Consider the following 24808-nt stretch of genomic DNA (forward strand, 5'->3'; position numbering starts at 1 on the left):
CTTCAATGGAGGGACTGAGAGCTCTCGGACTAAATCTAAAATATCTTAAACTGTGTTCCAAAAATAAACGGAGGTCTTACAGGTTTGAAACAACATGAGGGTAAGTTATTAATGACATAATTTTGCAAATTGGGCAAACTAACCCTTTAAGACCACAGTTTGAGCCAGCGGCTCTAATTGATATGAACAGACACCTCGACATCTTCCACTTCAGGTGAAGGTCGGGGAGAAAAGTCCTCTACTTCAAATGAACGCTCCGTTGCGTTGCAAAGCTACTTGCGTCACTACAGTCACTCTCCATTTTAGTGACTCTGACAGCAGCTGTCAATCAATCCGTCACTGCGTGTCTCAGGTTCACGCCCCACACGCTCAGCCCCGCCCTCGGTTCGTCCCCTCTATCTCCGCTGTGCTCTGCCCACTTTTCAGCTTTTTTCAAATATTGCCAGTGGGTGGAGTCAGGCTCTGACCAGGGGTTTAGTTACCCTTTAATATTATACATTTGATAAAATTAACACATTTAATTATGATACCATGAGAGCTGCATGCAAACTAATAATAATTATACAATAATTAAAGATGAATAAATAATAAATTAGTTTAATTAATTAATCAAATAATAAAGTATTATTATTATCATTATATTTGTTAAATTAATACATGAAAGTAATTAATTTAATAAATCCATTTCTTTAAATGGTCACATATCTTTAATGTTATTATTTTGTACACAGCTTTATTGACATATTAACTGAAATACTTTAATTGAAAATTATGAAAAACTTGAATATATATATATATATATATATATATATATATATATATATATATATATATATATATATATATATTCTTTATTTATTTTTACGAAAATGATCAGTTGTAGGACAACAGATAAACACTTTCCTTTGAGTGCTCATGCAAATGAACTGAAACATTGAGATCTGTAGACTTATTAGTTTCCAAATGTGTATTTCACTTATCATTTATATGACATCATTCCCACTGTGGATTTGCATCTCTCAAGACACACACTAAACCAACCAAATGAGCATGTCAGCATTTCCACACAACAAACACACAGCTTCTGCTAATCAACACATTTCCACACTAACAAGAGGCTAGAGTTCTGTTTGTGGGACAGTTTACAGGGTGGAGGAGTCTAAGAAAACTCTTTTAAGAGCAAGAGAAAGAAAAAGAGGGCAGCCAGCAGGATGGGGACCGACACCACCCTGTGTGCCAGGCCATTTGGCAGCTCATGTGCCCTTTTCAGGCGGCACCTGTAGTAGAACTCCAGCCACACCAAAACACATAGTCCTGTGCTGCTGTCACAATACAGCATTTGGACGTCTGGTATGGCATGATGACACTTCAAAATTACAGCTTTGAGCTCTGTGGAGACACATATCGTCATCCTCTGGTAGCATTTAACATCATACAATCGTCAAGTAAATAAAATAATTGCAGGTTCTCTAGTATGATGGTTTAGAGACACAATAGAGATCTAAAAAATAATGTGAAAACTGACTGATTACTGTATTGGTGTTGTTCATACAAATCATTTGCTGAAAGATGTGAGGTCCTACAAGAAAGAAGAGCCAATTTAACAGCCTGACCTCATCTCAACCCCAGATTTCACAGATCTGCTTCAGGTTATTGGATTTATGGACCATTTGAGTTGATCCACAGTAGTGCATTACAGAATTGTGAGATTTGAACAAGAGGTCGGTTGTAGTGCCCTCTCACTGTATGCTTTTTTTGGACACACACACACACACTCACACACAAAGCATTGAGTCCTGTTTGCCTTATGTGTTTCTGAGGATTTATTTACTCTAGATGTTTTTAGCTTAGCCAGGCAAACCACTGGTATTTCCTCCACATCTCGCTGCCATACACAAGGCCCTATGTGTGTATCTATATTAAAGACATGCTGTAGTTAACTGTAGTTATTTGGTTTCTGTAGAACAATGCTGCTGCTTACAAGCGCATTCATTTCAATCAGATCCAGAGTCACTCTTGTTTGTCACGAGTAGCCTAATAATAGTGGTGTCAAAATACAGACACAAAGGATTTGACCTGGTGCAAGATGCCAATCAACTGAACAACAACAAAAACAAAATGGCGTGTCAAATAATCTAAAAATGGTAAATAATCTATATTATCTAAAAAAAAAAAAAAAAATTAAAATAATGTTTATATGACTGAGACATGCTGACAGTAGGCTCTATTATCACATTATCACTCTATAATGAACGCGCATGTAATGATTAAATAATAATAATTATTATTGCTAGTGTTGTTTATATTGGTTATTATTATTAACTGCTTTATATTTAATGTTTTAATGTTAATGTTAAATTTCATTTATTGACTTGTATAATAACTATAAATCTATTATTTATGATATCATTATTTTGACTGCATATACAGTACAGACCAAAAGTTTGGACACACCTTCTTATTCAAAGAGTTTTCTTTATTTTCATGACTATGAAAATTGTAGAGTCACACTGAAGGCATCAAAACTATGAATTAACACATGTGGAATTATATACATAACAAAAAAAGTGTGAAACAACTGAAAATATGTCTTATTGTAGGTTCTTCAAAGTAGCCACCTTTTGCTTTGATTACTGCTTTGCACACTCTTGGCATTCTCTTGATGAGCTTCAAGAGGTAGTCACCTGAAATGGTTTTCACTTCACAGGTGTGCCCTGTCAGGTTTAACAAGTGTGATTTCTTGCCTTAAAATGTGGTTGGGACCATCAGTTGTGTTGTGCAGAAGTCAGGTGGATACACAGCTGATAGTCCTACTGAATAGACTGTTAGAATTTGTATTATGGCAAGAAAAAAGCAGCTAAGTACAAGAAAACGAGTGGCCATCATTACTTTAAGAAATGAAGGTCAGTCAGTCCGAAAAATTGGGTTAACTTTGAAAGTGTCCCCAAGTGCAGTCACAAAAACCATCAAGCGCTACAAAGAAACTGGCTCACATGCGGACCGCCCCAGGAAAGGAAGACCAAGAGTCACCTCTGCTGAGGAGGATAAGTTCATCCGAGTCACCAGCCTCAGAAATCGCAGGTTAACAGCAGCTCAGATTAAAGACCAGGTCAATGGCACACGGAGTTCTAGCAGCAGACACATCTCTAGAACAACTGTTAAGAGGAGACTGTGTGAATCAGGCCTTCATGGTAGAATATCTGCGAGGAAACCACTGCTAAAGAAAGGCAACAAGCAGAAGAGACTTGTTTGGGTTAAAGAACACAAGGAATGGACATTAGACCAGTGGAAATCTGTGCTTTTTGGTCTGATGAGTCCAAATTTGAGATCTTTGATTCCAACCACCGTGTCTTTGTGCGACGCAGAAAAGGTGAACGGATGGACTCTACATGCCTGGTTCCCACCGTGAAGCATGGAGGAGGAGGTGTGATGGTGTGGGGGTGCTTTGCTGGTGACATTGTTGGGGATTTATTCAAAATTGAAGGCATACTGAACCAGCATGGCTACCACAGCATCTTGCAGCGGCATGCTATTCCATCCGGTTTGCGTTTAGTTGGACCACATATTTTTCAACCGGACAATGACCCAAAACACACCTCCAGGCTGTGGAAGGGCTATTTGACCAAGAACGAGAGTGATGGGGTGCTGCGCCAGATGACCTGGCCTCCACAGTCACCGGACCTAAACCCAATCGAGATGGTTTGGGGTGAGCTGGACCGCAGAGTGAAGGCAAAAGGGCCAACAAGTGCTAAGCATCTCTCGGGGAACTCCTTCAAGACTGTTGGAAGACCATTTCAGGTGACTACCTCTTGAAGCTCATCAAGAGAATGCCAAGAGTGTGCAAAGCAGTAATCAAAGCAAAAGGTGGCTACTTTGAAGAACCTACAATATGACATATTTTCAGTTGTTTCACACTTTTTTTTGTTATGTATATAATTCCACATGTGTTAATTCATAGTTTTGATGCCTTCAGTGTGAATCTACAATTTTCATAGTCATGAAAATAAAGAAAACTCTTTGAATGACAAGGTGTGTCCAAACTTTTGGTCTGTACTGTATGTGAGTGTGTTCCACTAGCCTATATAATAAATATATTGTATGTTATATTTTTATATAATTAACATCTAATCTAGCTTTTTTTTTACATTCATTGCTAATGTATTCAGTTTAAGAGACACTTAAAAAATGCATTAAAATTATTTGGCAGTTTAGCATATCAAACTGTAGTATGTCAATTTGCCAAAGATATTTCATGTAGTTTTGTCATGATGTTATAATAAATTAAAAGTAAAATGGTTTATCACAGTTGCTGATATTAGCTTTTAAAAAAAACTATAACAATAAAATCAGACTAATCTCACTTTTTTTTTTTTTAAACCACACATTTGGTTATTTGAACCCTACTAATGGAGCTGTGGTGGAAAGTGAGCCAAAACACTGGTTTATGTATTCCTGCATCAGTTTTGTTTTCTACAGGGAATAAAACTAGAATTTTGCTGGAATAATGTGAGCACAGGACAGGGAAAGTGACCAGGGTATAAATGGTCCTTTATCTCAATAACTTAAACTGAAATGGGAAGCAGAGCAGAAACAAAGAAAAAAAAGAGCGAAAGAGACCATGTATTGTAAATGAGAAGCACAGAGTATATCTAACTCCATCTGTCTCTGTCACCACACTCCAAAAAGTGGGGAGCACAGCCTCTTTCACTGGCTTTTTTTTCCCCTTCCCGCCTGTTCCTGTCTAAGTCTCAAACTCCTCTCATTTCTCACGTCTTTTGCTCTGTCACCAGTGTGCAGGAGCCTGAGGTGAACTCATAATGAGCTTGTGAAACTCACTGTTCCTATTGTTTTCCTGGACCAACGTGCACACACAGAGTCTCTGCTTCAGTTGGGTTTCCTCTCAATGTACAGACAACAGCAGCCTTGATCTCTGCTCTGCTGTAGCAGCACAGTGACAGCATGTCTCAGGTAGAAGTAAGACCCACTAATGATGCCAGCGCTCAGTTGCACATACATATGAATAATGGATTTCCTTCCCATATTGCTTTGTCAAATGAGAACTACTACAGTATATATATATATATATATATATATATATATATATATATATATATATATATACTACAGAATAAATTGTATATTATTGTATGGATTATTCTCAGGAAACTGTGCCATTTGTGTCCTAGTTGTGTACTTCAGTATTGTTACTGTTAATTAAAGACAACTATTTTTATTTTTTTACTTTTGAATTTAAATTCTGACTTTTAAAAGATTTTTATTTACTTGAAATAAAGCTTATATAAAATATAATATTCATATTAGATGAAGAAAAAATAACAATAATAACAATTAAATAATAATAACAATTAAAAGTATTTAGAAATGTAGAAAAACTGACAAAAGCAACACAGTTATTAAAAATAGAACTAAAATGCTGATTCTAAATATTAGTAAACACAATAATAGTATATAAATAATACAAAAATAACTGTGGTACACTCATGACTTAAAATAATTATTATATAACATACTGATTCTACAGATACACACTCTAAATATTTAAGTCTATGCATCATGTAATTCAAAAAGAATATTAGATCTCAATTCAAATTACAAATAAATATACTGGTACTGTAGACTTCAGGTATGAAAAGTTTTGGTAGTAGTAGCTGACTGTTTGAAGAAAAAAACTACTAAATTACTACTGCTGCTGCTACTAAAGTGTGTATAGACAGTCTTTCTAAATCATAGACTACAAAACTTTTATGTTCCAATATGATCAAAGAAACCCATGAATGAATGAATGAATGAAATTTATCAACACATTTCGATAGCTTTACTAATCTGTCTGCTAAATCCTTTGACGATGATACTGGTTTTGTTTAAAATATAATTGCTCTTTGGAGCAGGGACATTTGAAATATTCCCGAATGGATCTGGCTCCATCTAGGGGTGAAATAAAGCAGCACGCTAGGATGTGCTGCTCGGACTCTAATAACCTGCTTCTCGTCTAATTTGTTTTCTTCAAGACTGGTCATAACTTTTTGCAGTCAGACATAAAAAGGTAGATTGGTACAACTTGAATCATAAAAGTAAGACTGATTACCTCTTGGCTAGCTGCTACGTTGGTTGGTAAAATTACTTCTTGGCTATGTTTATGCAACTGTCAATTGCTAATTGAACGTTTACACGGGCGTCTATCGCTCTTATAATGTGAAAAACTCTCATGCACTGAATCGTTTGCAGTGATTTTACATACACTGGAATAATAACGGGATATTTTATAAAGGACAAAGTAAAAAGAACGCTCCATCGGTTGGATGTTTGCCTACAATAGTATAGGCTTATATACATGGAAATAGGTAGCCTAGAAATAAAAACGGGACTAATTTCAAAGCTTACATTTCTCAGAATACCATACCATATTACTCGGGAAACAGGGAACCTGGTGATGTAGTTGGATGATGCAAGTGTGGTGACTGCACCAATGAAACGTCCAAATACGATCCGTGCGTCACTTATCCACTTGCAACACTAGGTGGCGCAGTAATACATGCAGACAGCCTTGTATGCCTCCTGTGATGGTTGGAAATGGCGAACCCCCCAGCCCCAAGAAAAAAAAGAAAGCACAAAAAACACTAAAGATAGCAAGGCCAAAGACCAACTGAGTTACTTTTGCATTACATTTTTATTATATGGAGACCTGGTATGGGCAGTGTTGGGGAAAGTTACTTTTAAAAGTAATGCATAACAATATTGCGTTACTCCATAAAAAAGTAAATTATTACTTAGTTATGGAAAGTAATGTGTTAAGTTACCTTTGCTTTCTGAATATTAGCAGGGCTTGATTGTTTTTAATATAAGAAGTTCTATTTATAGCAAATATAAAAGCCCTTTCAAACCAAAAAGTGTAATGAATAAACCCCAGGCTGAAGGAAAAGTAAATTCACATCTGTACTGTAGATCACAGGAGAAGAAGGTTTAACACTCTTCAGCAATAAAAAAATAAAAACAATGAAGCACAATTGTTAGTTTATCTAAAGTCATTTTCACTTATCAGAATGATTGAACTGAATCATCAAAGGTCAGCATAGACATGATTTATTAAAATGGGATTAGATACATTTGTGTTATTTAACATATATAATTATTGCAGGTTTGCTCATATTCGGAGTTTGCTGTTTTAATTAATTTTGATGAATACTAAACCAGTTGTTTTTGTTTTGTTTTTTTGCGAATGGGGTGGATTAATGCACATTCACATTTAGTCTAGAACTATCATGTTCACACAGTGCACACAAAGCCTCTGCACTTCTGATTTCTCCCAATATAGGGACAGGAAACTTGTCAGTCAATAAATGGGAAAACAAAGTAACTGGCATTACTTTTTTGAAAAAGTAACTATTTTCTTGTAAATTAAAAATTAATGTGTTACTTTACTAGTTAATTGTTAAAAGTAATCTGATTACTTAACTTGTGTTACTTGTAATGCATTACCCCCAACACTGGGTATGGGACAATTAAATATTAAGATCCTTTTTTTTTAATCCTTTTTACTTTAGTTTTAGTTGAAGTTTGCTTATTTCTGTATTTAATGTATATTTCATTGTTTTTACTTCTTAAAAAGAAATAAAGAAAAGAAAGATAAAACTATAATAAATACCTGCCACTGTAAATAGTGGTCACGACCGCATGATTCGTTTATTCATGATATTCAGAAGGATATTTATGAACAGCAGCTCATTTGTAATGATGTACAATTAGTCCTCAAGTGGAATTTTGTCAAAATGTTTTGCAGTTGTGGATATTGCTGAAGTATGTTTGTTGATGCATGAGAAAAGAAAAGAAAAGAAAAGAAAAGAAAAGAAAAGAAAAGAAAAGAGACTTTGCCTATATCGTCTGCTACAGTGCTGGAACAGAAACGGTAGAGAAGTGTGAGAGTTAAAAAAGTTAGAGGTTTCTACATTTCATTTTGTTGCTCCAAAACATAAAGACAAATTTAAAAGTGGGAACTAATTACTAAATAAAATACTGGTTGCAAAGCACAAACTATGTTATAATAGGCCTAACTTCTGTAAGCAACATTTTTAGTTACAATTGTGTTTTCTACAACTGTCACATATACTGTCAGATAATATGATTACCTCACATCAAATCACAATTCATCTTAAAATCCTTAAATAATATTTAAACAAAATTTTTGTAACAGATTTTTTGAGAATTTTTTAGTGAAACGATGAAGTAGGCTATATACCTGGAATTTTTACACATGTATTTGTAAATTCACATACAGTATATATCATAACTTAATTTGTTAAAATAATTATGTATATTTATATACAATTACATGTAAATAACCTTTTCGGAAATATAGGCTACCTGTATTCCCTATCCAATTAAAATCAGTGATGGAACAATTAAAACATTTTTGCCTAAAGATCATTTATTTTTTGTAGTGGCTGTAAATATCATACATTATTATATTCAGTTAGAATTACAAATTGTTCAAATGCGCTTTTATGATGATGGCTTTTCTAATCAACTGAGATTTCAGGAAGACGGAACAGACTCTCAGGGAAAGGCTTTAAAACTTTCTTTTAACAAAATAAAACAAACATCTGTTTTTACTCTCTATAATTATTTTCGAATAGGCTAGATAGAATGGCAACTATTTAGTGAATTCCTTCTACATTAGCCTACATTCGGTGTTCGTCATTTTAACAAGCCTCTAGTCTTGTCTGTTTATGAATGACTTTAATCATCTCCCTGCAATCCCAGTCTATAGGCCGCGCCTACTTCGAGGAGCTTGTGATCTATTGGTTGAAGGAGACAAGAATCCCAGATTAGACACCGTGTTTGCCCCACTTGGGTGTATATATGACCAAACTTCTCTCACAAAAAGCAGACACTTGTTGTTTTTAACCTGATCAGTCAGAGATTGTATTGTGCAATACTGTGAGAGCGTGGGCTCCAGAGACAAACTTTTGCCTTAAAGGCACTGGAGATATGAACACCATCGACGCGCAGATCCATAACAATAGTAACGCTGCTGTCAACCCTCTCCAGCAACTGCCAAAAAGCGCGCACGAGACACCGGATATGGCCGTGTATTGTGACAACTTCAGTGTTTACCACCAACAGAGTCTACCTGCGGCGCAGAGACCAGCGGGCTACGGCCTGGGGGACTACGCGACCCCAAACCCATACCTGTGGCTCAATGGACCCAGTGTCAACTCCTCTTCGTCTTACATACATGGCAACAACAACTCCTCATTCATCCCTCCATCTTACGGCTCTCAGAGGCAATATCTAACCAACTCCGGGTTCGCTGGTCCGGACCTGGGCTGGCTCTCCATTGCGAGCCAAGAGGAACTTTTAAAGCTCGTGCGCCCGCCTTACTCGTACTCAGCTCTGATAGCCATGGCAATACAGAACGCGCACGAGAAGAAGTTAACTTTGAGCCAGATATATCAATATGTGGCGGATAATTTCCCTTTTTATAAGAAAAGTAAGGCGGGATGGCAGAACTCCATCAGGCACAACCTTTCCCTGAATGACTGCTTTAAAAAAGTGCCGCGGGACGAAGATGACCCAGGTGAGTGATGCTCGTGCACCTTTGCATAATTGACGCTCATTTTTATACAGATCTATTTAGTTTTTTTAGAAAATATGCAAGTAAAGTTAGTAAATAAATGACTTGAGATCATAAATTACTTTAACTTCTTGTTATTTTTCATTAGAAGTCAGTGATTGTAAAATTATATTTTAAAAAAAAGTCGTCACCTTAATTTAAATATAGTGCTTTTAACAACACAGATTGTGTCAAAGCACTTTACAGTACTAAATAGGAAAATAGTGTGTCAATAATGCAAAATATATTAAATGACAATAGCAAACACTAAATTTTCAATTAAAGGCAGTTCATCAGTGATGTCATCATCGAGCTCAGTTAAATTTTACAATATATATATATATATATATATATATATATATATATATATATATATATATATATATATATATATATATATATATATATATATATAATTTTGTAATTTGTATTACAAGGCACATTTTGGCCAAGTGGAATAATCTTAAGAACTTATTTATATTCATAATTAGTAGCTATATAAAAAAGAGATCTATTTTTTAAATATTATTTTAAAGATAATGCTAATTAAGTTGTGCATTTGGTGAAGTAGCAGGTGAAGCATTTTATTTGTTTTAGATGGTTTCTACACTTGGAATTTTTAAGTTATTAATTTCCATTTTTATAAGAAAAGTAATGTAAAGTAAATAAGTATATAAAGTAATTTATGATACAAACAAAAAATGGTAGTCTAGCCTATAAACATTAAAAAATATATACTGGTACATAAACATGAATAGATACAGATTTCTTATTCTTAATTATCTCAGATTTTTCTTTTTTATTGACCAAAACTGACAATTTTGTTTAAAGTTCTTAAATTCAACGAATTTCACTGTAAATAACTTTTGTTTGAAAAGTTACTGGCTTTGGTTTCTAATATCAACTATCCATATTGTTCGAAGGAAAAGGAAACTACTGGACTCTAGACCCCAACTGTGAAAAGATGTTTGACAACGGCAACTTCCGTAGAAAAAGGAAGCGCAGGTCTGATTCCAGCACAGGTGTTGCCAACAACACAAAAGCGGAGGAGGATCGACATCTCGCAGGGATCAAGCCCACCGACAGCCCTCACCTCACCGGACCCGCATCTCCTGACACTGAGGCGGCCAGTGACAGACACAAGGGCACGTCTCCGGCAGGCCCTGCGAGCGCTCCGTGCTTCAACAATTTCTTCAACAGTATGTCAGCCTTAAGCTCGTCCTCAGCTCCGGCTAGCAGACAGGGCTCTCTGGGGCTGGTAAACGAACTTTCAAGCCGAAATATCAGCGCCTTGAGCCCGTACCACGCCAGCTCAGCACCTGACGCAGGTGGAGGGAGTGAGCTGCAGGACAGCGTGCACATGAACCGTGGAATGTACTGTAACTCTTTCACTGGGGGCCAGAGCTCGCAGTTCAACGGACACTTCTACAACAGCTTCAGCGTGAACAGTCTCATTTACAATCGAGACGGAACGGAGTTATAAATCTGTTGTGAATTCATGACGCGTATGATTTTTAATAAGAAAAACAATATAATATTTCAACACTGTGTATGGGCTGCTGAAATGCGACAGGCCTTAAAAGCAGATTCATTTAACATTCATTTAAACGGGCCATTTACGCGCTGACAGCCACCAAATGAGTGAAATCTGGTGTAAAACACTAGTCAAAACTTTTTATTCTGTGAAAAATCTTTTGACTTATGCATTGGATTTTGATGTCTTATTTTAACATTTCCATATTATGTGTCAGTTTTTTGATCATGCACTAATTTAGATTTATCCTTTTAGTTTGAATTTATAATAGTCTTAAACAATAGTTTGATGGAGGGATTGCCTTGGTATTCATGATTGCCAAAATTCAGTATTGTCCAATATTGAAATAAGTTGTGTCTCCTTTTTTGGTTTCTATTGTGTATTTTTGTAAATGCAGTTGATTTGTTATATACACTTGTTTTTATCTATTTATATTAAGTTATGTATCTTGCAGTGTCCTTTAAAGAGAGGAATATGTGGTCTGGTAAGCTATTTACGGTTAAAATGAAACTTTTACCTTCAAGGTAAGGTAATAAGTGAATAATCAAATGTCATTGTGCCACTAACTCACTTGATTTTTAAATGATATTTCATAGGTGATGATCTTTACACACAGAAAAAAAGTCACTACATTTTTTACTTTTTCGCAGTTTTTGCTAAATATTAATTTTTAAAATAAAATAAAGAATTCCAAATCTGAATCTAAATTATGCTTTTTCCCCCTCTCAAACAAGTCCTGAATCTATGGCCTGTAAATGTCAACTGTCCACATTAGATCTAAACTAAAGCCAACAATAGCACTTTAAATATGACTTTACAAACCTATTGTATGTTTGACAAAGTTGGCATTAATTTAATTCAAGTGTTAAAATGACAAAGTAAAAAAAGCAACAAAAGGCAAATGTGGAACACATTCTAAAAACTATATTTACAAAGGAAACTTCAACAAACACCTCAGCATATAGGCAATATATATAAATAACACCAAAATATAATTTCCCAGTTTTATTAATTTTCAATTAGACAGCTGTGAAGCACTGACTCAAACATTTTCAAGTAAAACATTTTTGTGAATTAATTTATATAGAATAGTGACCATTTTGTCTTTTTCTTTTAGTTGAAATTACTTACCCACGCTTTTCTCAAGAACTTGGTCGTTCAAAACAAAATAAGCAAACTTGTATATGAGTAACCAAATATTCCTGACTTACACAGTCAGAGTTGCACAACTACATTTTCAAATCTCTGAGACTCTCTGTTTAAGTAACATCAGCATCAGCATACTGTTAGTCCTGCGCAGAGCTTGGGTGTATTTCTAAATCGTGTTTCTGGGACAATACAGTACAAGAAACAAAGAAACATGCACTTATAACAAAGCTGAGGTTTCTGTCTTATTACCCAGTGCTACAGAAACAATACCACTATTGTTCTGTGTGTACCAGAACGGCTCTTACTATTTGCTTGTGTGTTAAAATACCAAATTTGATTACATACATCTCTCCAAGTATAAAATGATTTGGGTTATTGATATCTTAATGATTTTTACAGTCTTTAATCTACAAAGACCACATGTACAGAACAAGTTTTGATGGCATTAAAGCACAATGTGAGATGAATTAAAAGGGTTTGCCCTCCTCCTTTTGTCTTCTCTTCATTAGAACTGTCTGAGTAAAAGCGGGACAGACCCAAGTGCTTGTTTAGAGATTAAGGGGAGGGGGGGGACTCCCATTGAGAAATTCCCTCAGTAAGCAGGGCAGTGCCACCCAGGAGGAGATGGAGAGGTGTGGCTTTGGGTAGAGGCTTCAGGATCAGAGAAACAGAATGAGAGCACAAATAAGTTATAAATAAGTTTTCTGAACTTCAAAATTCTATATGTACACATTATTATATTATATTATATTATATTATATTATATTATATTATATTATATTATATACACAATTATACAATTAGTCACATGTTGTCAAAACACCAATCACAGTAGTCTTCGCTGCCTAAGATGAAGCCACAGTAATAATTAGAGTTTAATGGGGGCAGGAGCTTATTTAGCATCTTATTTAGTCGCCATATTTACTCAGACACCACACAAGGCGGCTTTTTATGCTGAGCACTTTACCCTGTTGCCAAATATGACATTGTCAATTAGTCGTGGCCTGACGCTCTGTGCTTACTTAACGCCTGGGACATCAGGCAATCACCAGCCCCCTCCTGCACCCAGCCCTGTGCGCTCATCTCTGTTTGCCTGCCTGAAAAGCATCTATGTTTGTCCGGACAGAGGAACTGTATTCATGGAATATATTAAGGACAGAGTCCTATCAGAGGCTATAGATATGAAGTACTTGTTTCTGGACAATCTGAGGCTGTTAGGTTTTTTTTAGTTGGGGAGGGTACATATGCACAGATAATTTGAACCTGACATATTTACACACCACACAAGCACAAATGTGGCTGTGAATGACATCTGCAATTGTCAAGCACTGAAGAAAGATGGAGCACAAACATGGACATTCATTTGTGTCTCTTTATCTCATGAAACCCTGCAAATGACAAGCGATTTATTATATAATAGATTATTATATTTAAATTACAATTATTATATATATGTAATAATTTGTTTCTTTCTTTTAGTTAAATCATGGTCACAATTTAACTAAATGATGGAACTAATCAGTGTTTTTTAATTTATTTTTTAATTTTTTTACGTCGTGTGTGACACCATATAATTTCTACTTTTCAATGCCAAAAATGCATTATGGATGTGTAGTTGCAGTCAAAACCTGAAATATAAATTTGATCAACATTCCCATTAAATTTAATTATCTATTTATATTTTCATAAACCTCTGAAGATAGAGTCCAGACGTCAGAAAAAGTTATTCGATGAGAGAAATATGCACATGTTGTGGATGTAAGATAAAAAGTAGACAACATATTTTGTAGAAATTCTCTGGATTTAAATGCACAAACCAGAAGCCAAAAAAATAAACAACAATGTTATACGATGTGACATATGTTCGTAGGTTATATTATATAGAGTATATTAGTTAAGATCACTTTTTTATATATAATAATGTGAAATGTATAATATAGACTTCTTTCAATATATTATCGTCAAGAGTCATTTTATTATTCCATATGCATATCTAGACTCCCTTCATAAACATGACAATCAAATAAAGAGTATTTGCAACATTACGTAAGTCGAATGTTGCATTTCCAACCGCCTCAGGGCTGATGTTAAAATGAAAGACAGCTGATGTACATCTGACAAAATGGTAAAATGCTTCTCTGTGGTAGTTCTTTTAGGTCATACTAGCACACTCTGCGAAAACAAAGTTGGTGTGATGAAGGATGAGACTCTGACATGTTCTCTTCTACTCCCTGTGCACTTGTGATCAAGATCCATGTTTAAAAGTATAGGATGTCTTACTTTGTGTGTCTGTGTATGTGTTGAGCTGCGGTGTTTCTGTAGTCTACTGTAAACGAGCTGCTACATGTCTGGGAGGTGAGAAATATGAGGGCTTTCGAGTGAGTGATTAAGGACTGTAATTAAAGTATTACATCGCTTTCCTTGCACTAAGCTGAGAGAAACAGCCCACCTCAGCTCTCCTCTAACACAGTGTCTGGATCTGACAAACCATCACACAGTTTTTCTCATGCTCCCTCTGAGACCCTCTCAGAATTCAGGTGCCGAACCATAGCGTTTTAGGTCATTGAAGTTTTCTGAAACTGTATTTTAAGCAAAAACATGTTTTTATGATACTGCATATCTGAAATGAAGACAAAGCAGTTTTGGCAAATATCAGTTATGGTTGATATTTCACTGGAACAGTGGCTATAACATGAATCATCTCACAGATGAACTCTCACCAGTGTCCATTTCCTTTAGCAAATGGCATCACAAAGAGGATTTTTCTCACAAACGAGCTGTTTTTATCATTTTTTCAGACTGTGTATTTTGAAGTTTAAGTGTAAAAGGGCCCCCTCCTGATAGAGAAGAAAAGGGAAAATAGCTCTCAGCAGGAAGCTGTTAAGTTCATGTGTGTGAAGGAGTGTGTATGTCTGTCCCGTAAGTGTGTGTATCTACAGGGCCTCAGTTAAGTGGTTGCGTTACCTCTCATGTGGTGCAGGCGAGTCAGGGCGGGTCAGCGGTGGCTAAGGTGTCCATCATTATTTTTATGCCTGTCGGATCCCATGAGGTTACCCAAGAAACGGTCAGTGCACAGGCTGTGGAGGTGGGGGTCAGGGGGTGGAGACAGACACACTCAGCGGCCCTTCCCCACAGAGGATTATGATCAACAAAGCAGATCCCACACCTGCATCAACTGGAAGAGGGAGCACTTGTTGCTCCGTTGCATTGAGGTGAAAAATCTACAGCCCATCTCTGGGGATAATGGAGATTGCCCTTTTTGCTCTTCTTTCACACTTGACCAGCCCAACGTGAAAAAAATAAAACTACTTTTTTTTTTTTTTTTGCAGGAATAATTTAAAAAATCTCAACTTTTAGATATAAAGTCCCATAATGAAGTATAAATTCACAGTTAGGAAATACAGACACACTGCAAGACAAACAGTAGTCAAATTCTGAAATATAAAGTGACATTGTGACATCTAATAGTGTTCCTGTAGCTCAAGTGGTAGAGTGGTTAACAAGCGCAAGGTTGGGGGTTAGAATCCCGGGGAACACATGATAGGAGAAAATTGTTAGCCTGAATGCAATGTAAGTTGCTTTGGATAAAAGCATCTGCAAAATGCATAAATTTAATTAAAATTTAATAATAGTCATAACATATAAATGTAATGGGATATGAAGCCACATTATAAGATATAAAGTCAACAATTGGAAGATATATTCATACTGCAAAATAAAAAGCCCCAATATGAAATACAATAGCCATATTGTAAGATATGAATTCAAACTGAAAGACAAAAAGCCAAATTATTAGATAAAAAGTCATATTAGCCTATAAATCTGCCGCTGTCAGATTTAATGCCACATTATGGGATATAAAGTCAGATTTGGAAGTTATAATCAGTCTGCGAGATAAAACGTCAAAATATAAAATAAACAAATATAAAAAAAAATAAAAGTCACATTATGATGTCCCAAATGTATCTTCTACGTTTGGGAAAGCCTAAACTTTCAGCCCTGTCAATCATCATTACAAGCCTATATAAGCAGCAGTCATTGCATCATCCCAGTGACGAGTCTTCTGGCATCCCTCCACCTCCCCATCTCCTCCTCTATTTCTGTTATGTAGTACCACAATTGGGAGTTGGACTCAGTGCTCAAGCTGAGACTTGGGTTCGAGCCCCTGTCGAGGACAGCAAGCCAAGTTCATTTACCATGAACTATTAAAGGGATACTCCACCGTGTTTTCATATTAAACTATGTTTTTCCCTTAACTAAGACGAGTTGATACATACCTCTCTCGTCTCAGTGCATGCACTCAATCACTTTGGCGCACGGTGACACTTCGAAAGCACTTAGCTGAGCCCATTCATTCAATATGGGCCAAGCAGAGAAGCTACCAAACACCTCCACGTTTTCCCTATTTAAATACAGTTACTCGCGTAGTGTAACTCGACCTAGGACGGTAACACAAAACAAAACGTTGCGCTTCTCTAAGTGTGTAAAATGGATAACTATATTGTATGGCGGAATACCATGGCAAGTGCTTGTAAGCACTTCGTCTTGGCGCAGTAATATCTTCACTCGTGAAAAATCCTCTCACCGCCCCCGCTCCCTCTAGTGAAGATATTACTGTAAGAACACTGTAAGAAATAAAGTTGTTAGATATAAAGCAACATCATGATATATAAAGACGCACTAGACAATGAAGGATCTTTGATATACAGTACAGTACACCTTTAAAGGTAAAATACTCCAGGTTCAGGAGAACCACAGTCAACTTCAGCTAACAACCCTAATCAAACACACCTGAACAAGCTAATTAAAGTCTAAGGCAAGGGTGGGGAACGTTGATCCTGGAGGGCCACTGTCCTGCAGGGTTTAGCTCCAACCCTGAAAAAAAAACTACCTGTATCCTGAAGACCTTGGTTAGTTTGTTCAGGTGTGTTTAGGGTTGGAGCTAAACTCTGCTGGGACACAGGCCCTCCAGGATAACGTTCCCCACCCTTGGTTCAAGGGTTTCTAGAAAGCCACAGGCAGGTGAGTTTTTATCAAGGTTGGAGCAAAACTCTTCAGGACCTCTGAAATACTCCAATATGCTGTAGATTACTGATTAATCATATGCATATAATGTCACTAATTACACAGATTCAAAAGATGTCATGACAGTAGGCTGTCTGTAAAATGTTTTAACAAATGTTTTAAACAGTGTAGTCGCATCATCCTAGTGAACTGTAAAATCATTATTATATTAGCATACATCTTTCAAATCATATGCAATGAGTAACTACAACCACCTTTCTGAAAGATAGCCTACTACGTAAATAAGCAGATACAGTATATAAGAATTACTGTATCTTACTCCTCCTGTGGTCCAGAGAATGAAATGCATTGTCAAAAATCTGGAATCAGTATAGAACAGTACTGTAATAATGTGTAACAGAGATGGAAAGCTGCATTGTAAAATATGTCTCTAGGGATTTATTCTAATGTTTAATTCAAGTTCAATATTGTTGACTTCATCAACCAGATACACCAAAGAAAGTAATGATGACTGCACAGTTTAGTATTTTTGCAGTGCACCAGGCAGATATACAGTAGCTGAATGCTGGAGGCAGGCCCAGGGCAGAGAGAGCAGGAGAAACCGGGTTTGGATGAGCATAGTGAGCGAGCATTAAAGTGAAATGTGAGGCTAAAGAGGAATGTGTGTCACTGCCCCACATCCCTGTCCCTCTGTTCCTTGCTTTTATTTTTTAATTGGACCCGGATTGCAATTTGCAGCTCTCTGGGGGCCACTTTCCCAACAGGGGTCTAATAAGCCATTAGCCGCTCACCCTCTAACGCCTAACACTAATCAACATGGACAGCCCTTTGTGCAGTACTGGGACAGGGTCCGCTATTGTACAGCTGACCTCCTGCCCTAGGACAGCAAGGTTAGCTAGGAGTGCGAGGAGGGACCAGCTTCTCTACAGCCACCCTTTTAAAAACAAAACAAACTCTAACACTTTACATTTCCTCTCTCTCTCTCTCTCTCTCTCTCTCTCTCTCTCTCTCTCTCTCTCTCTCTCTCTCTCTCACTGGCAACAACAAACTGATCCCCTCACTGTTCACTACTGTAGTTGTCACAGCTTGACTTAAATAAAGCACTAACTAGTGAATTAAACACAGGCATGATCTATATGGATATTTATATACTACAAAGCTTCTATATGAGAAGTTGGGCTGGTGGAAGTAGCTGGCTACTGCACTGCTGTTTACACGTTGGAGTTTCTTCAAATGTGGGCTCTTTTATGTCCCAGAGAACAGATTTTATAAAAAAACAGACCCAGGCTGCATTTTTCAAAAGCATCGTAAGCTAAGTTGATGGTAGAGTTCATTGGTGGCAATGGGTCTACAATCTGCCTACAGTGCTTTTGGAAATTTTTCTTATTACATGAAAACACTTATTAAAAAAATATATATATTACATTCAATTAAATCAATCATCATCTTAAATTAATTTTATAAACCTTAACCTTTGACAGACATATTCTCTGAGTGCACTATTGCTTGATGGCTGCTGGAGTGACAGTGAACATAGGTAATGGCTATGAACCCAGCATAAGACTAATCATGAGCTCTGTATGTTAAGCATAATAATGGTGTTGTGTGTGTGTGTGTGTGTGTGTGTGTGTGTGTGTGTGTGTGTGTGTGTGTGTGTATGTGTGTGTGTAAATGAAAGACATGTTGTGCAGAGCTGAAGCAGGTGTATAAAGTGGGAGGTCTGTCTGCGGTCAAAGTCCTGGGACACTTGCCAGTGCATGTCTGCCTCTTTGCTCTCACCTTAAATGCTTCAGACATCTTTGCCATTCTTGGCAATATCTCTCTTTCCTTCATTCTATCTTTCTATTCACTATATTTTTTCAATGTTATCCTGAGTCAATTAACAAATCACTCACAGGTGTCACTTCTAGGGGAGTTTCTGTCGTTGCCCCTTTGACATAAGGTCAGAGCTGTTATCTGTAGCTCCATTAAATGCACTTTTGTAGATCTGTAGTGTCACCCCTTCACCAACCCCCCAGGCTGAACATCTGGTCAAGCCGGGTTCTGTGAGCTATAGAGAAGAGCTCATTAAGAAGACCGGCATCCAAGCCGAGCAACAGGTCCACTAATCCAGCCCACTGCCAACCCACTGCCCCTCACAGACAGGTTCATCTGGGGGACGAAGTGCAGTCTGCATGAAGGGAGAAACCAGGCAGGGGGGTTGGAGACTACAGCAACTGAGAGCGCATGTGATTCCTTATGCCTCAGTCAATGAACACCTGAAAATGTTTAGCACATTAATGAGACATCTGTTTAAATCTAAAAATCTCTCATAATGCGTTTATTGAAACCTAAGTTGCCTAACTTTGCTGCTTGTATAGTCTCTGTTTACAACAATCTTATTTTAGTATAACTGAGATACTATTACAGATTTTTCCTTTAATGTTTTGAATTTGTTTTTACTTTCGTATTTTCAGTTTTCATTTTTATTTTGGTTGGTTGCGTGATTTTGTCACTTTTATTAGTTATTGTTTGACATTTTTTTATCCATTTTTAATTTGAGTTATTGTAATACATTAAGTTGTTTTTAATATATATTTTATTTTATTTCACTTAACAGTTTAAGTATTTTTTATGGTTTTAGTTTACTATAATAATCCTGGTTTACAAGTGCAATAATTGAGCTACAGCTGGGTTTATAGGTAGTCAAGCAACAGTCTTCATTTTCATCTATCATAAAGTTTACCCAAGGATCCAGTGTATTTGGTACCTTATTGTGATTTTCTTTGAATTTGTGAGACTTCTGATTCATTAGTCAGTATAGGTCAGTAATTAGAACAACAGCAAAGTGCAGTAAACAAACAAAAAAAATTCTATCACAACAAATATCAATTTCCAACATCAAGCAGCATAATGGACTGTTTTTGTACAGCTAAAATAACTGTAACCGGCTGATTTCAGATGTCTTCCACCTTCAAGTTAAAATGGTTGCATCAGTTCTTGTGTTAACATAAATCAAAATTAAAATATGATGGATACATGACACAGTATTTGATCATTTGAAGAATTAAATATGACTCTTGACCCCCTGTCTTTCAGAGCATACACACAACATCAAGGTCAATTAAAGTCTGACTTGCATGTACTCTTGCTGGACCAAGAAGAGCTAGAATCACATTATCTCAGTCAATTAGTCCAATTTCAGTCAGATCGAAAAAGTACATGACATTTTAAATTAACCAATAAGTTTAATTTGACTGTAATCAAACTATTAAAGTGTATTTAAACATATTTCTGACTTGTAGAGATGATGTAAAATGCTTTCAGACTGGCTTCAAAGGCACACAATGTGTATTTCATGCTGTGAATTCAGCCATAAGGTGAAAAAAAGGTGTTTATAAATATCATATTTATTGTGAAAATCAGACTAAAACCACACTGACCAGCCCGATATCAGTCAGACTGAACTAGAAGCAGCAGGTTCTGTTCAAAGCTCTTTAACACCAACAGGAAAGTGCCTACATCACTTCCTGGCATCCTTCCTTCAAATACTCAATTACACATTGCGTAAAGTATACCTCAACGGAGAGATGAAGACTGCATCTCAACAACACAAAAAACTAACCAGTTCGATTAAACATTTTATATTCAACACCATATCTTGCTTTATTATCCTTTATTTTCTAAAATGGTTTTGTGTATTTTAGGCTTTGCTGAATGACCGCACAGTAATTCCTGAAGGTCAGCTCCCACCAGGTAACCCTGTATGCTTTGGATAGGCCAGCAGCCCGGACACTGATTGGTTTAGACAGAGGCAGGCAGGAGGGATGAACATCTGGAGAGGGAGCAGTTCCCTCGAGTGTGGGAGCTCCTTCTTTCCTCATGACCAGACATGACCCAGCAGCTCCATCTACAGTAGACGTACCCAATCTTCCATATACTCCCGCTCGCTGCTCGCAAACACTTCAAGCCATTAAGTCCTGGAGACCCCTTTGAAAAAAATAACCGCTGTGGATGGATCTGAAGATATCACAGTCTATATTTTAATGAACAAAAGTGCCAGAGATCACAACTTTAACTAACTGCACAGTTGGTGGCAGTTTTGTCTGTAAAGAAGGGGGTGCTGTGAACTTGGCGCCGTCCCATGTTATTATTGTTTAATCTGACCCAGGAGAGAGAGAAAGACTGAATGTGCGACACAGTGAGAAAATGAGAGAGGTGGGCACCAATGAGTTGTTTACAGTTTACACAGGTCCTTGGTATTAATGCATCAAACTCACAGCTTTGTGTTATGGGTAAACACGCTCAGCCGCCATGACACCAGCTTGCACACACTGGGATATGTTGACAGTCATAGTTTCAGGGACTGGACTGGACTGGAATGTCGTGGAAGAGGCAAACTTCCTGTCAGAGAGTTTCTGCTGAAATTACACCATGCAGTTGCAACACGTCGACAATTGCGAAGGAAGGGCATTGCTCGAATACACTCGCACAGAAAAGAATGCGGCTCAGTCTGTGGCAGTTGTTGTGAATGAACATGGTTTCTAAACGTTCTTAATCTTTGAGAGTTTGAGCGATGGAGGGCAGGAGGGGGGTTCAGGTGCACGGCTGGGTCATTGGCGTCGCTCTGTTAGTTTTAGAGGGCCGGGGGGAGGGAAGGGTCAAACCCCCTGCGCAGACGGAATTATATTCCTGTCAAAAACTTGAAGCAGAGCCCAAACACACTCATACACACAGCTTACTGGAAACTCTTTCTCACTCTTTCCTTTTACATTAGACAATGTCAACAAGTAAACATTGCTCATTGGTATCACTGATGCTTTTACATCATTTATAGTATACACTATGATAGCATACTGCTAGACATACTTTAGGTTAAAAAATAATGACACTAGTGGGGTCACTATACTAAAAGAAAAAAAAAGTCTGTTCACACCAAGAATGATAACTGTTACAGTAACTATATTGAATCTAGAATAAAATGTTTTTGTTTACAAGCAAATTCTCTGTTCTTCTTTTGATGTTTTGTATGTTCAGTTTCACTGCAAAAATGCTTTACTACCTTAGATTTTTTGTCTTGTTTCCCGCCAAAATATATTTTAAAAAATTCTTAAATCAAGAAGGATTTTCTAGACAAGTAAAAATTATTGGCTTGTTTAAAAAAAAAAAACATCTGCCAATGGGGTAAGAAAAAGAATCTTTTTTTTTTTTTTTTTTACCTCATTGGCAGATTATTTTGCTTGTTTCAAGCAAAAACTCACTTCATTTTTACTTTTTTTTCTGAAAACAAGACAATAATTTTTATTTGTCTAGAAAATCCTTCTTGATTTAAGAACTTTTAGATATATTTTGGCGGAAAACAAGAAAAACAATCTAAGCTAGTAAAGCATTCTTTTTATTATTATTATTTATTTATTTATTTATTTATTTATTTATTTATTTATTTATTTTGCAGTGTATTCATATAACAAAATGTATACATATTAATAACTAAATAGGAACATAGTAGTAAAGTATGATGTAAAGTTTACTTAAAGAACTTAAACAAAAAAAAAAAACATTTTGAACCCCATTTACACCTGTATTCAGTGTTTTGTCCATTTGTGATTGAATCGTCCAAAACATCTTAAAAATAGGTGTAAACAGGGCCTAAGAGTGGCATATGCTAAGGAAGTGGAGGTGCTTACAGCACTGTAATGTACAGTCCCATAGGTAATTGTCTATGGTGAATGCTATGTGAATGAGTTGATGATTAGAGAGCAGTGTTTCATAAAGAGCTGCTCGAAATGATTCATAACAAAAAATGCATAATTTGTCTATCAGCACTTGATGGAGAACAGCCTATCATTGAACAAACAGGGCTAAGAACACATACAGTCCACAGACTGACAGCAAAGAAAGCAGGTGACTTTAAACACCAATGACATTGGCGAGAGGCCGGGCTACACAGAAAACCTCAGTGTTGTCCCTCATTTCTATACATTCATACAGTACAAATATGAGAGTGACATTCTGATACACTGACGGAGGGAATGGGTGTTTGCTCTGTTATTCACCTGCATTGGCAAAAGTATCAAAGGGCTGAAATCATATTCATACTTTGAACTTTGATGAGTTCCTAACTTGCTGCAGCGTGTAGAAGACACTGAAAGAAAGTCGACCTCAATCTTGAAAGAAAAGAAGGGAAACCATTTTAAGTTTAAGCAAACAAAGCAAATACACAGATGTATGAACATCACACAAACTAGAGTAATAAAAATCTGCTATAAAATCCATTGGTTGAAATGTATTTGTATAAAGACCTATTGAAAATAATTATGAGTTAAATTCCCATTTCTAAAGTCTTAGCATTAAAAATCTTTCTTCAGCAACCTTTCAAAAGACACACACACACACACACACACACACACACACATCTCCAGTCTGAGACTTCAAAGGCAGGTGGAGTGAAACCATGAAATTACAGGTAAGGTGTCACTTACCCCTTTGAAACCCAGCACTGCTCAAATCCAGGCAAGACCTGGCCAGCCCTGGAATTAGAACAAATGAAAAAGAATAAGAAGAAGGGAAGAGAATGACAGAAGTGGAGGGGAGTGGCAGAGGAGTGGAAAGGTGATTTAACAAGCCATGTTGACAATATGGCAGCTCTATAAATAGGGTCTTACTGCAGTAAATTACCTCATATTACACACTCATGTTACACTAATGCATATCACACAAACACTGTACACACATCAATAATGTATAAATATATAAACCCAGTAAAATGATTAGAGAACTTATTAACTTTAATAAATATGTTCATCAAGAACATGTACATATGGCGTTTTTTAAGTAGCATGAAGTAGTATGGATCAGCTCTTTTTAGGTGAAAGCACTTTAAGCTCTCAAGTTAATTGGCTTCGATAAAAATGAATAAGTTGTATTGTTGTTTATTGTCTAAGACCCAGACTTTCCATCTTAAAAAAAAAAAAAAAAAAAACTGAATTATTACTTTTTAAAATGATAAAAATCTGAATAAAGTGAGGTATAAATAATTCAGTGTTTATTTTATAAAACATTTTTGATCAATTGTGGTCCCTCATTTTTATCATGCAATACCTCAAATACCATGCAGTTTTTATCATAAATACCATGAACATTTCCATCACGGTCAACATTTTTTACATTACATTACATGTTTTCGTTTTTTTTTTTTCTCCAAAAAATGTATTGTTTAACCTTGGTTAACAAACAAAACAACAGGATTTTCATTTGATACACAGAAATCCACGCTAAGACATTGTTAGTACACAAATGATGTAATGTGTGAAGGAGTGTTTTGAGAGAGTTTATTTTATTTATTTATTTATTTTTTTAATATCTGCAAACCAAAGCTGAAGAAAACCCAATAAATCAAAGTTTTTCCATCTGATACCATTACTTTACCATTGCACTACAACAGTATTTTAACTAGGACCTGTAACAAACTTATGACCTGCTTTACCAAC

At 36.4% G+C, this 24808-nt stretch overlaps 1 protein-coding gene across 1 annotated transcript; it reads left to right on the forward strand.

Moving 5' to 3' along the window:
* The first annotated feature begins 8897 nt into the window (after positions 1-8897).
* LOC132110830 (forkhead box protein I1c-like) lies at positions 8898-12022 on the forward strand. The gene is made up of 2 exons (XM_059517829.1): positions 8898-9595; positions 10555-12022. The coding sequence occupies exons 1-2, from the start codon at positions 9007-9009 to the stop codon at positions 11112-11114; spliced, it is 1149 nt and encodes a 382-aa protein (XP_059373812.1). The 5' UTR covers positions 8898-9006; the 3' UTR covers positions 11115-12022.
* Positions 12023-24808: the final 12786 nt, after the last annotated feature.

Source organism: Carassius carassius, chromosome 30 (assembly GCF_963082965.1).
Source record: "Carassius carassius chromosome 30, fCarCar2.1, whole genome shotgun sequence".
Lineage (NCBI taxonomy): Eukaryota > Metazoa > Chordata > Actinopteri > Cypriniformes > Cyprinidae > Carassius > Carassius carassius.

Excerpts from the sequence above, each read along its gene's own strand:
- LOC132110830 (XM_059517829.1), top strand. The coding sequence starts at position 9,007 with ATGAACACCATCGACGCGCAGATCCATAACAATAGTAACGCTGCTGTC. Across the intron at positions 9,596-10,554 it reads GCGGGACGAAGATGACCCAG|GAAAAGGAAACTACTGGACT; the intron begins GTGAGTGATGCT and ends TATTGTTCGAAG.